The sequence below is a fragment of the Rhea pennata genome, chromosome 1 (assembly GCF_028389875.1).
Source record: "Rhea pennata isolate bPtePen1 chromosome 1, bPtePen1.pri, whole genome shotgun sequence".
In the NCBI taxonomy this organism is placed as follows: domain Eukaryota; kingdom Metazoa; phylum Chordata; class Aves; order Rheiformes; family Rheidae; genus Rhea; species Rhea pennata.
In genome coordinates, this window is record NC_084663.1 from 197155734 (window position 1) to 197169760 (window position 14027).

A 14027-nucleotide genomic window follows, 5' to 3' on the forward strand; every position below is an offset into this window, starting at 1 on the left:
CCTGTGGTAGCTCCTCAGGATATGCCATAAAGCACACAGTGTGCTCTGCTTATACCACCAAGTGCAAGCTGTTGCAATCCTGAGACCGAGCGCTGCACTTGGCTGAAAAGCTGCATGTGTATAGCACTGTACCATGGGAAACACATTACGTATAAAGCAGTTCATTAACTGGACAACTGCACCATAAAACCCACAGGGCTATGTTCCTATAGCAGCACCATCAAAGAAGTATTTCAGACCAATTGCAGAGACATCTTATGAGACTGGGCAAATATTTTTAAAACCTAACAAGAACATTTCATGAAGACATGGAGAGAACTTTCCAAAGAGTGTAACTAGTTGGGAAATAGCTTGAACACCAAGTCAGAGTGTACACTAGAAATTTTAAGAGACTGAATCCTTGTATTTCAAACTGTAATATTAACATCTAACCATGAAACCAAACTTACACAAATGTTTTAAAAGCCAGTTGATGCCACTCCAGTCTACTACTTTTACAAGTATTTAATAGGAAATATTGAATGGCTGACTAATACTTCTTTCTCTGAAAAAGTGATATAAATCAGGAACCTCACATTCCTGTTTAACATGTCTCAATGACTTCAGGTCACATTTGTTCAGTTCATAAGCAAAATGATGATTTTTCTAACTAATATTTTTATACATATTCAATCTAGGCTCCAGAAAGCTACCTCTGTTTCTAGTTGTTGCCACAATCCACAGCTTTAGTAAGATTCAAAAGCTGAAGTCTAATTAGCAATTCTGAACAAGTTAAACTAAAATCCCACCTACTCTGACCATTTGGTATTAAAAAAAATATTGTTTTTGTAATTGCAGAAAATACCTAAAGGCTTGCCAAGAGACTGCTTGAATTATTCTAATTAGATGCTGCCATTTGTGCGATCTGTGAAAGGCCATGGTTCAGCTAAGCATGTAAGCATGGCCTAAAATTAAGATGCTTTCTTCAGTGTCACTGTAAGTGCTTTGCTGAACTGTGGCCTTCAAAATGACCAAGGTCAGAGCCAACATTTACAGGCAGGGGTAGAGGAGGAAATCAATTCATATGCCTTAAGTAAATTCAGGCCTCAGGTAAAGGCTGAACTTCCAACCTTATAACACTGCTTCAAAGTATTTCACGTTGAATGGTGAAATTTTAGACTACTATTGTATATATGTCTGAAAACAAAAGCTTTATACATGTGATATAACTTGGAATGAGTTTGAGTGACTTGTGCAGTTTTTATGCACAAGTAAAACAACTCCATCTTTATTATTGTATATATCAATTATAAAATACACTGTTACTCTAAATCCATAGTTTTAATATATTGTACCATAAATCAGAAATATTTCACAAATATTTTATCAAAAGCCACTACAAATTATCATGGCTGGATATTTTTCTGCTAAAACTTTTAAAAGAAAAAAGAAATCAGAGTAGACTGTACATTATTCTGGAAGCAAATCCTCTCCTAACTCTTCATCAGCAAATTCATCTTCCTCAGTTCTTTTTCTTGCTGCAGTCTTTGGTCTTTCTGCTTGTGGACCAAGTGGATCTATGTAAGAGGCATCTATGGTTTAAACACATACATCTGAAAGTTACCTACAAGCAATTTTAGCTGTTTCAAACAGATACAATTAAACTCAAGAATGCTTTTAATATGACTCATCTATAAGGTATCTTACAGAATGAATAAAAGATTCTGATTCTCTAGAAGAGTTATTACACAGGGATTTAGGACATTTACTACCATCCCAGAACTCTATCAAAATGCACACTGAAAAGAGAATTAAGAGCACTGAAGGTGAACAAGATCCCACATTTGCAATGTAAGGTGGGGCATGACAGCAGTAGTACCTGAGTGCTACTGACAGAAGCTTCTTTTATAAATTCACCTTTATTTTATTACAGTCATTAAACTTTGGAGAATGAGATTTCAGAAGTGTACATGGAACAGGAAGACTGATGAGTTGGTTAAGGAAGAGCATTCTAGGAAGTAACACATTCCACAGGGATTTAGGGTTTTTAAATCCCTTGCACTCTTTTGAAAACTCCACTTTAGTGAAGAACTTACGACTGTAAAAACACAAGAAATGACCAAAGGATGCAGAGCACATACATATTTTTACATGGTCCACCTCTCCTAATACTTGCTTTACCACAGGCTATGAATAGGAAAGCCAAAGCCATTCCTTGTATTTATTTCACAGGAAAAATCCTTTCCTGGTTGTCCAACTATATGTGTTTTTCAAGAGCTTATTTTTCTGATTCCCCTCTCTTTGAGAGCCAGGAAAGTAAGAAGGTATAAGCTGCCCACTTGCCTATTTCTTTACTGCTGCTGCTTTCATAGGGTTCATTTGTTCCAGGCAAAGCTCTTAATTTGGCGCTCAGTCTTTCTCCTTTGTTGCCACCACTATCTGGAGGGGAAAAAAACCGTTGAAAAGCCAAGTAACGTGCTGTCATGTTCTGTGAAATCATGAATCAAGAACAGCAACATAAATTCAGCCACTATCTGTGAAATAGGATTTAGGTGAAATGATCTTTTCATGATTGATGCAGTACTCAGTTGTAACTGTGGTTGTTAAAACACAATGGACACTGTGTGTGCGTGCGTGTGTCTAAGTTTTTTAAACAGACTGTTTTACCTTGGGGTAAACATTTTGCATTAAAATATTTCTGTTTCAAATGCTGACTTTTTAATTTCTCATAAATTACAAACAGTCACATTTAGAGTTAAAATAAACGTGAATAAATATAAATGCTGTTACAACGCATATGGACATTTCATGTCTGTGTTTGAGTATATTAGCATGCTAGTATATTAGTATGATCCACCTGTTGAATTCTGTCGAGGTTAAATACAACACTAGCTTTGCTTTTGATTAGATGAGTATATTTGGCATGTGCTCTCTGCATGGCAGGCAGGCACAGTTCATGTATACAGACCATCCTGGCCCTGCATCTTGCAGTAAACATTGTGCTGGCAGCTCAGTTTGCAGTAGGGCCCCAAGGAATGTGTCGGCTCCAAGGGCTGCCTCGTGCCCAGACAACATCAGATTAACATTCTCTTGCCAGAGCAGTATTCCAGACACTTTAAATATTCTATTAACCTCTGAATCTCTTTTTCACATTTATGGCAAGTTTTCAATCTTGTCTGCTACACTGATTTTTTTTTTCTCCTAGGAGAAAACTTTTCATGTTTGGCTTGGTATATTGACAAGGCAGGATAGGCCATGCAGCCAAATACAGACATGCTCATTTACAACATGAAACAGTGCTGTTATTAAAAGTCCTCCATCTGTGAGGAAGAAAAATGGTTTAATTCAGCAAGCATTAATTACAAACATTGGACTTGGCAACACATTTCTATTGTTTTATTTACTACAGATGTTCTGTTTATAAATATTGTTACTATTTTTACAAATGTATTCTTCCATAAAGACGACAAACCTTTATTTTCCTATAAATACCACTGCTGACTGCATTTTACTCAGCCCTGTAATGGAAGTCAGTGTCCCTGCTCTGAAAAAGTTCTGGTATATACGATCATGAATGCCAAACGTTAGTATGTTTACTAGATACAGGCTATGGTTGAAACTTCATAGCTACAGAAATCTATTTTGACATACATCTATCTCTAGTCAATTCTCACTGAAAAGTTCTGTGGAAGAAGTGAACATTTACAGAAGGATTTGAAACTCAAATGAATCAATGTGTTTGATCAGGAAGCTTCAGCTGAAGTGCAGCGAAATCACAAAAGGGCCTCCTCTTGATTTCCATGGGCTTTGGACGCGGGCCCATGCAACAAGAGGTGAGTGTTGAGCTTCAAAGATGATATGGATAAAAACATGTTGATGACAGTCAGAGGGGAATACAAGATGGCTTACAGGGAGAGAAAGAGTAGACAGGAGTAGGCACAGGGCCTTGTGAAAGGGAAAACAAGTAATTTACAATATGATAAGAAAGTACGAAGAAGTGGTGAAGAGATGTGAAGAAAGGAACGATGTAGCAGAAATCACAAGAGTAGACTAAACTAGTCACCTGCATAGGTATAATTGGTTGATTCCAGAAAAGCAAATTTGGTGTAGCAAGGATAAAAGATAATGAAGATGGCACAAAGAGTTTTAATTGTGAAGGACAAAAACACATAGGTTTTAGTGACATTACCAGAGGAAGCAGAAGGAGCTGGTATTAACTAAAAAAGAAAAATGAGGACAATAGACCAACTGAAATGGCTGGGATAAGCGTACCTACAAGCTATCCCTATATCTTATTGCCCTAAATCAAACAATTTAAAACAGAAGCTTTCCTGGACACCCTAAGACCCTTTCTCTTTTTTTAGGGCTACATCCAAGAAGAGAATGAAGCAGTAAATCTGAAATTGTAAACCCAAATTTCCTGCCCTTCTCACTTTAAATTCCAGTGGATGTGTAACCCTCAAAGTGTCCAAACCTCAGCAACTGCCTTCCTGCACAGTTTCAAAGTTCCCTAAGTACCTACTGCTCTGATTCTGCAGATGCCCAGAATGGCACCACCCTGAGCAGCAAGATCCCTGCAGGATGTTCTGTATGCAACTTTGGGTCTCAACTCCCCTTCTAGTTTATGAACCAATACAGAGGAATCATGAGTGCAGTCACAAGGTGAACAAAAGTAGCTGTTCCCACAAATGTAGCTTTTTAGGCTTGGTTCAGTTGCCCAAACATATTAGTTTTCTTTCCTTTTAATGAACTAAATCAGCTCATCAAAGGGTTAGATTAATGCTACAAATAGCACAAGGGAAGCAGCAAGAACATGTGGCCAGGAGTGGGGAAGAAAGTAAATGTTCAGGGGAGAGTGACTGTTCCCTTCAGGAGCAGCAAGTTATTCGATTAGCACTGCCACCTTGTCTAAAAGCACCCTGGAAAAACTAGGAAGAGTGTCTAAGGGTGCAGTGTCCTCCTACACTTAAATAGTAAGAACATATGGATGCCTTGCTGGGTTAGAATGAAGGGCATCTAAGCTGGCATCTTATCTGTAAAAGTGAAAAGCATGATGCCTAGAGAAGCGAATCAAAAGTAGAGCAAGCATGTACAGTGTTTTCCAACAGTAAGGTCTTAGCCTCCAATGATGAGTCACGGAGGCATGTGTTTGGGATGTAGGGGAGGTTACTCTTCATATTTAATAACAGATCGAGCAAGGCATTCCACCATTCACTTATTCTATCAATCTAGTCTCTATTCTGCTAGAGGGGAACACCATGCCCTTGTCAGATGTTTCTGCTCCTGCACTCTCACCTCCTTTTCCCACTGTCAAGTGGCAACAGCTCGCTGGTACATTCGAAAACTAACACAACAAAAGTGTACTTTTTTTCCAGTGGATCAGCAAGGTAATGAAACTCACCCTACCCTTGCATGATCAACACACGTAGAGCAAGGGATGGAAAAGCAACAAGCAGCAAGAAGTGGAGAGAAGTTTAACATCTCTTTTGGTAGCAGCCCACAGTTAATCTAAAGCTATCACATGAAACTGCATGAAGTCTGCATGGTTTGTATTGTGCTCAGACACTACCTAATAAAACGAAAGGAGAGCATCTTTCTTTGAAAGTACAGCTGGCAGAGAGTAAGAGGTGGTTGGCACCACCTACCTCACATGTAGATAGATGTCAGACACCAGCTTAGGAAATGGGAGGTTGGGCTTCAATGCCTTTTTTTACCTGAGGGTGTTCAAACTCACAGCTCCTACCTCACAGGCAGTGTCCCAGTTATTTGGGGTAGAGGCATATTTCATGCCTTCCTTGAAGCTGTCCCTCTATTCTCTTTCAGTGAATCATTTGACTGAGCATGGGATACAGGATTTGGCTGCCAATATGGTAGCTATTAACAACTCTGCTGACCAGCAGTTTTATAACATAATCCACTAGAAGTTTAAATCTCATCTTTAAATCTTACTCTTTGTAATTCTGTTTGCAGATAAATCATGTATATGTTTTCTTCAATATACTTACTTTAATTGGCCAAACTTTTGGAATACAGGCTTGAAATTTAGCCTTCAGGACTTTGTTATCCTATGCTGAATAGAAAAGGGATTTGCTTTTATAACACTCTATCACAAATGTGCATGCTTTTGAGAGGTGGGCTTTACAGTTTCTACTCAGCAATTCTCTCCCCTCCTGCTGCCCAACCCAAACAACCAGAAAAAAGATTTTATATGCATCCCAGCTTTTGTATTGTGGGAATGAAACCAACTTTCATGAAAGTACTACTGATCGTCTCTCTTTTTATAGTTAAAAGGAGAAAAAAGGAGGATGTAAATTAAAATAAAAGAGAGCATTTTGTTGAAAAGTAATTTATACCTACCTCCATTTAACAACATTTAAGAGAAATGAGTATATTTATTTTCAGGAGAAAAGACAGCTACAGAGGGAGGAAGAAAGAGAGCACGCATACAAAGAGAAAAATCAGAAGAAATTAGATGTAAGAAAAATCTGCATACATGTTATAATATTTATCATGACAAAAGGCATGTATACAGGAAAAAACCTAAGATGACATTGACACAAAGAATAACAATAAAAACTGGATACTTTTTTTGTAGATTTTTCTCTACTAATAGTACAGCTTTGTTAACATGTCTGATTACTCTTGCAATCAAAGGACTACAGATTAGCATACCTCTAATTCTACATTACCCTAATAACTGTACAAACACATGCCTCTAGTCAATTAACGTTTTTAAATAAAGATCAGTGCTGAACTACATTGGTTCTCTGTATCCAAGAAAACCTTCACTGTAATTAATAAATACTCCTTATTTATTGTGCTTTCATTTAAAAAGTACTTTTGTATGTCTTTACTATAGTCTGTGTGGAGGCCAGTCCTTGTGTACCCACTTTGTGTGGATAATGCAGATACACTCGCAGAAACTAACTGCAGGAAGATGGCTCCAGTTTTCAGTTGAAAAAGCCACACCAACTGATTAAGTAGAATGAGTTAATATGTTTTTAAAATCTCATGTAGAAATATATTTACTCTGTAAGATAGAGATATTTGTATATTTGAGACCTGGATTATAATGCGGATATTATCACCCCCTCTCAGTCCGTGTACAGTGGCATCAGCTGGAAGCTATGCATATAAAGACATAATATATGCTGCATGCTGATATCTGTTACAGTGCATTCCTTCCTCTCATTCATTTAAAAGTCACTCCTGTAGTTTTATATTTAGGAGATATTATTTAAATTACTATATTATATGTATAATTTTTGCAACCTCCATAAAAAGCAAAAAAAAAAAAAAATTTGGAACCAATTCCTCCACATACAATAGGAAATCCCCAGAAATAATGGATTTAACTTAGAACTGTAAAATAATGAATAAAACAACATACTACACAGGTAGTCCTATTTTGGAATAATCCTATTTGAAGCAGTGTTATATCTAGCTAAAAAAAATTCTAAATTTTTGTAAATGTTTCTGTGCAAGACACCTATGTGCATGTTACTTCAGCTCCTGCACGAAACCAACATTGCAATTACAGTGATGAGACCACTCCATGAGAAATTCCCCAAAGATCATTAAAGCATACAAATTATAATTTTAAGTACCATTTTGATCAGCAGAAAAAGATATCAAAGGTGAGGTTATTTGGTAATCTACCTTCTCTGCAAAATCTTTAAGTAATAAAGTACATAGTAGTCTAATGCTTAAGACTTCAGATGCTTCACTAAATCCAGACTTGCTTAAATGCAGCTCTTTGCATCTTTTGTTTTTGGGATGAAGGCACCATCTTTGGAGAAGAGAGGCCTTTGGTTTGGTTCGACTAAAACCCAGCAAGTTCAGTGTAACAGGCAGAATATTATAGTACAACTGGGAAAAGGAATGGGAAGACGATGCAATTTTTAACTCCACAGCAGTTCATTTTGCTTTGAAAAATTCTGCTGAATGAAAATTGTTTCCATGTGTCAGTTAAGCCAATTCCTTAGGTGAGTTCAGATGCAGAAAACAGATTAAGATGTTTTTTCATTCAGATATTCTGTTAGCTAAAACCAAGAATAACCACCCCTTGTTCTTGTATACATAACCAATGGAACCATCTTACAAGGGTTTGGAATTAATGAAGCACAAACAGGTAGACAAAACCTGAAACTCGAAAGAACATAAATGATTGTGAAGTACTTGCTGCAGGGCAACAGGAAAATCTCTTACCTTGAGTACAGTGCGGAATATTTGGGATGCTTATTGCCTTTAGAGCGCTAACATCCATATGTAATCACATATCACAGGAAGAGATTCTTAGAGGCTCTAAAGGGTGTTTGAATATGAATTGACAAACTCATTTCTCCCCTGGCATCATTGCAGTTGAAATGAAAAAGGGAAAAGATACCTAAAGTCTTCTCACACAATGTCCTTTCCATATTCATTGGGATAGGCTTAGGTAACAGGGAGAATGAAAAATGTTCAATCTTTTATCTTTCAAATTCTGCACTGCTTCTTTGGGCTCCTGTCTGAGCCTACAGGTAGCCTCTCATCCAGCACAAAATTCCCCTTTCAGAGAGCGGGATAAAAATGTAGAGATCAAGTAAACACTGCTATGGTAATGTATTCCTTAAGGTCATACTCTGCCATATCTATGAAGGGCTTTCTGCTCTTGAACAGTAAAAAAAAAAATCTCTTTTGATAGTAAAAATCAGAATATCCTAATTTCCAAGTTCTAGACGTTAATATTGCATCTCTGCAGAACATAAAAAGTGAATATGAAAATGAGAGAGATTATTGAAAAAGAAATCTTTGAGAATTGCATAAACTCAGATGTGCTGTTACTTACCTTTGTGTATTTTTTTCCCCTTTTTAAAGTGGGGAAAAAAATGTAAGGGAGTGTAGCAGTGTCATATGCTTCCAATATGAATCAAAAAGATTGAAAACCCCAAATCTGATGCTCATGAGGAATTTTTACTATTTATAATAACAGTGAACAAATGTGTTCCATTTCAGGTGGGCATTTTAGATTTAATGCTTATCCTCCTTATAGTACAAGGGCAGTCCTTCATTGATGCTCATACAGATATCAGTTTTCCTGGTCTCCTTTCTTCATTCTCTCTACCACCTGTGCATACGCTAATCATATTCTTTCACTTATGCTTTAGTATGTCTCATGCACGTTCTGTTTTATTTTATATTGGAAAAGTAGTAGGTAACCTATTAAGTACAAACCCTGCTGACTTAGTTTTCTTTCCTATTAGCTTTCTCTTTAAAAGAAATTCTTAGTAATATAATATTTCCTAAAACAAAGAAGCCTGAACTATTAATACTCTTACCACAAATAACTACATAATGACAAAAATATTTGAAAAAAGATGTCGAGAGAAAAAAAGCAGTCGAGAGCTTATGGGTAAAGATCAAAGGGCAGGCTAGCATGGGGGACACTGTTGTGGGTGTCTACTGCAGGCCACCTGACCAGGAAGAGGAAGTCCATGAGGCCTTCTACAGACAGCTGGAGGTAGCCTCAAGATCACAGGCCTGGTTCTCATGGGGGACTTCAGCCACCCTGACATCTGCTGGAGGGACAACACAGCAAGGCACAAACAGTCCAGGAGGCTCCTGCAGTGCATTGATGATAACTTCTTGTCACAAATGGTGGAGGAGCCTACGAGGAAGGGTGTCCTGCTGGATCTTCTAACCAACAAAGAGGGACTGGTTACAGATGTGAAGGCTGGGGGCAGCCTTGGCTGCAGTGACCACGAGATGGTGGAGTTCAGGATCCGGCAGGAAAGAAGTAAGGCAATAAGCAGGATTGCAACCCTGGACTTCAGGAGAGTGGACTTTGGGCTCTTCAGAGACCTACTTGGTGGAATCTCATGGGTTAGGGCCCTAGAAGAATAGGGGGGTCCAGGAGAGCTGGCTAGTATTCAAACATCACTTCCTCCAGGCTCAAGAGCGGTGCATCCCTATGACTAAGAAGTGCAGCAAAAGGGGCAGGAGATCTGCATGGGTGAGCAAGGAGCTCCAGGCCAAATTCAGGCAGAAGAAGAAGATACACGGAACGTGGAAGAGGGGACAGGCTACTTGGGAGAATTATAGGAATGCAGTCAGAGTATGTAGAGATGCGGCGAGGAAGGCTAAGACCCAGCTGGAATTGAGTCTGGCAAGGGACGTTAAGGGCAACAGGAAGGGCTTCTTCAAATACATCAGTAGCAAGAGGAGGACTGTGAAAAGTGTGGGCCCATTACTGAGTGGGGCGGGAGCCTTGGTGACAAGTGATACAGAGAAGGCAGAATTACTGAATGCCTTCTTTGCTTCAGTCTTCACTGCTAAGGGCAGCCCTCAGGAATCCCAGAGCCTGGACGTGAGGGAGAAAGTCTGGAGAAGGGAAGACTTTCCTTTGGTTGAGGAGGAAAGGATTAGAGACCTTCTGGGCAAGCTTGACATCCACAAATCCACGGGCCCGGATGGGATGCACCCACGGGTACCGAGGGAGATGGCGGATGTTGTTGCCAGGCTGCTCTCCATCATCTTTGAAAAGTTATGGAGGACTGGAGAGGTGCCTGAGGACTGGAAGAAAGCCAATGTCACTCCAGTCTTCAAAAAGGGCAAGAAGCAGGACCCAGGCAACTATAAGCCAGTCAGCCTCACCTCCATCCCCGGAAAGGTGATGGAACAGCTCATTCTGGATGTCATCTCCAGGCATATGGAGGAAAAGAACGTGATCAGGAGTAGCCAGCATGGATCCACCACGGGGAAATCATGCTCAATGAATCTGATAGCCTTCTATGATGGAATGACTGGCTGAGTAGATGAAGGGAGAGCAGTAGATGTTGTCTGCCTTGACTTCAGCAAGGCTTTTGACACTGTCTCCCATCACATTCTCCTGGGCAAGCTCAGGAAGTGTGGGTTAGACGAGTGGACAGGGAGGTGGATTGAGAAGTGGCTGAAAGGCAGAGCTCAGAGGGTTGTCATCAGTAGCGTGGAGTCTAGTTGGAGGCCTGTGGCTAGTGGCATCCCTCAGCGTGCAGTCTTGGGTCCAATCCTGTTCGACTTCTTCATCAACGACCTGGATGAGGGGACAGAGTGCCTCCTCAGCAAGTTTGTTAATGATACAAAATGGGGAGGAGTGTCTGTTACACCAGAGGGCTGTGCTGCCCTTCAGAGAGACCTGGACAGGCTGGAGAGCTGGGCAGAGAGGAACCTCCTGGGGTTCAACAAGGGCAAGTGCAGAGTCCTGCACCTAGGGAAAAATGACCCTAGGCACCAGTACAAATTGGGGGCTGACCTGCTGGAGAGCAGCTCTGCAGAGAAGGACCTGGGAGTGCTGGTGGACAAGAAGTTGACCATGAGCCAGCAGTGTGCCCTTGTGGCGAAGAAGGCCAATGGTCTCCTGGGGTGCATTGGGAAGTGTTGCCAGCAGGTGGAGGGAGGTGATCCTGCCCCTCTACTCAGCCCTGGGGAGGCCTTATCTCGAGTACTGTGTCCAGTTCTGGACTCCCCACTACAAGAGAGACATGGAGCTACTAGAGAGAGTCCAGCATAGGGCTACAAAGATGATCAGAGGGCTGGAGCATCTGCCCTACGAGGAACAGCTGCGAGAGCTGGGCCTGCAGAAAAGAAGATTGAGGGGGGATCTTATCAATGTGTAGAAGTACCTGAAGGGAGAGTGTCAAGGGGACGAGGATAAACTCTTTTCAGTTGTCCCATGTGACAGGACAAGAGGCAATGGGCAGAAATTGAAGCACAGGAAGTTCTGCCTGACCGTGAGGGGGAATTTCTTCACTGTGAGCGTGACGGAGCACTGGCACAGGTTGCCCAGAGAGGTTGTGGAGTCTCCTTCTCTGGAGATCTTCAAGGCCTGCCTGGATGCAACCCTGTCTAACATGCTCTAAATGACCCTGCTTGAGCAGGGAGGTTGTACTAGATGATCTCCAGTGGTCCCTTCCAACCTTACTGATTCTATTTGTTAGGAAGATAAGCTAATGTAAATAAGTATGAGGAGTCTGAGGCAGTAAAAAGACACTGAGCTGGTAAGAGAAAATGAAATAAAACATATATTATACCCAACAAATTTGGAAGACATACTTCATTTAGCTAGTAGATCATAAACTAAGGAGGATTCCCTGCTTCCTTGGGTTCAGTAAGGATCTCTAATATAGGAAAATTATCCTTTTTGGTCTTGGTAAAACCATTAGAAGAGATGAATCTTAAAATTTATATAAGTAGTTTATTTTTTCTATTTTGAAGCAATTAATATATCAAAAGTGTACTAAGATCCTGAAGTAAAATAACCTGTGTTTAGATTTCACATATGTCTTCACACAGGCTCTGTACAAGAATTTCTTACACTTTAAAATACAGACTCATGATCCAGGTGAACAACGCTAAACCCAGGACAAATTAATGTTAGGACTTCAGGTTTCTCTTAGTCACTATCAGTAAAAGGGAGGGAGACAAACTACAATATAGTCCTTACGTCTGTTGTCTTGAGTATGCTAGCTTCATCACTGATAAGGTTCCCCAGAGCAAACATTACTGGTTATAAATGTGCAATGCCTTTGGCTTCTGAAAATTATAAGAACCACAACTTTTAATTAGGAATCCCAGCAGAAATAACTTCAGGCTCAATACAGGACCTCCTTTGTACCTCTGCTTATTTGTTGAGCAATTTCCAGAAAACTTGGATCTTTGAGCACTGAATTTGTGTAACTGAGACTTCTCAGATACGCTTTTACACAGATTGGTTCCCAAGCTCTATTTTGTTTCCATTCTTTCATGAATTTTATGTAATATCTAGAGCAACAGTCCGAGAATAATGATAGGACAAATTCTATGACAATTCTGACCTTGCTTATCCTCTCCTCCTTTTTATGTTATTATCCTAAGTGTCAGCATTTTCTCTTTTTACTCTGATCATGCAAGGCAAAAAAGTAGTGCCTTTAAATTAATAGAGTTTGTGGTCAAAGTTCCTGATGAGTTCAAACGGTTTTCTGTTTGTTTGTTTTTTAAACTTTCCACAGGTATTTCTGTACTTAAAAGAAGTATTGACAAACTGGTAGCTTGAGGGATTCATGTTGCCTTAATGCCTTTCCAGCTTGGTCATTATTTATATCCTCACTTGCTAAGCTACCGACTATACCCCCATGTCCCCTGTCTGCATCACATTGCCCCTTTTCACTAACAAGGGTGGGTATAATGACAAAATATAGCTGTAAGAAGAGAGAGTCCTTGTGCTATTTGCATAGATGCCTGATGCAATGTTTTGCACAGCTGTAAATACCCTTGCCTGCTACAATGATGCTCTTTCTTAGCCAAAGTGGAGATCCACTTCAACTGCTTTTTAGAAAAGGGGTTCTCATGCTGTCTCACACTGCTGCTTTGCTGGCACTTCTTGTTGGCTGTCTGATTGTAGGGCTTATGTTCTAAAGGAAGGCCCAGAAATATTTCCATTCCTCTGTTTCCAAAATAAGGAATTTCACCCCCAGAATTATTTTGGCCTGAGGCCCAGAACAGGTAAAATTCAATTCTACGCAAACAGTGGTTTTTCTACATATCGAAAGATGATTTAAAAGCTTTTTTGGTGAAACTAAGGAGCTAAAAAAGGAAAGAACTTCCTCTTAAGAATCCAGCACTGACTCTTAACCCTTAAAGAATCTAGAATATCAGTCTTTATAAATGTAAAAGCATTCTAAAATTATTTTAAGATTACATTTTTATGACTCTTCTAGACCCTACAGAATTGAATCAATGTAGTAAACATCTGCTAGGTAGGTGGAGCAATAAAGATACCAATTAAGAAAAAAATCCATAAACTATTTCTGTGCAAAAGGAAGGGAAGAGAGGCAAGAAGTTCTAGCAGATATCTTTTATGCGACCCACTGATAAAAGATAAAACAAAAGCAGAATGCAGAGAAACTATTTCCTATTTGGATCAAAATGCATTTTTTTTCCAGCTGGCCAAAGTAGCCTGAAGTCTGGTAGTTTCCTTAGAATGGCAAAGGACAACAGTTAGGTTTAACCGTACTAACATTTCACGGACTTAAAAATGGGAAGGAAAAATTGTT

General features: G+C 39.7%; 1 protein-coding gene across 2 annotated transcripts in view; it reads right to left on the minus strand.

The window, feature by feature from the left end:
* Positions 1-1301: 1301 nt before the first annotated feature.
* The window catches only part of IFT88 (intraflagellar transport 88), a 58559-nt gene continuing 45833 nt past the window's right edge, over positions 1302-14027 (minus strand). Inside the window, exons 26-27 of one of the 2 annotated variants that reach the window (XM_062567208.1) lie at positions 2323-2418; positions 1302-1571 (exon numbers count right to left, since the gene is read on the minus strand). In XM_062567208.1, the coding sequence (XP_062423192.1) occupies positions 1450-1571; positions 2323-2418 (218 nt within the window). In that variant the 3' untranslated portion in view covers positions 1302-1449. The remainder of the gene's footprint in view (positions 1572-2322; positions 2419-14027) is intronic. The other variant, XM_062567209.1, reaches the window with a different exon arrangement.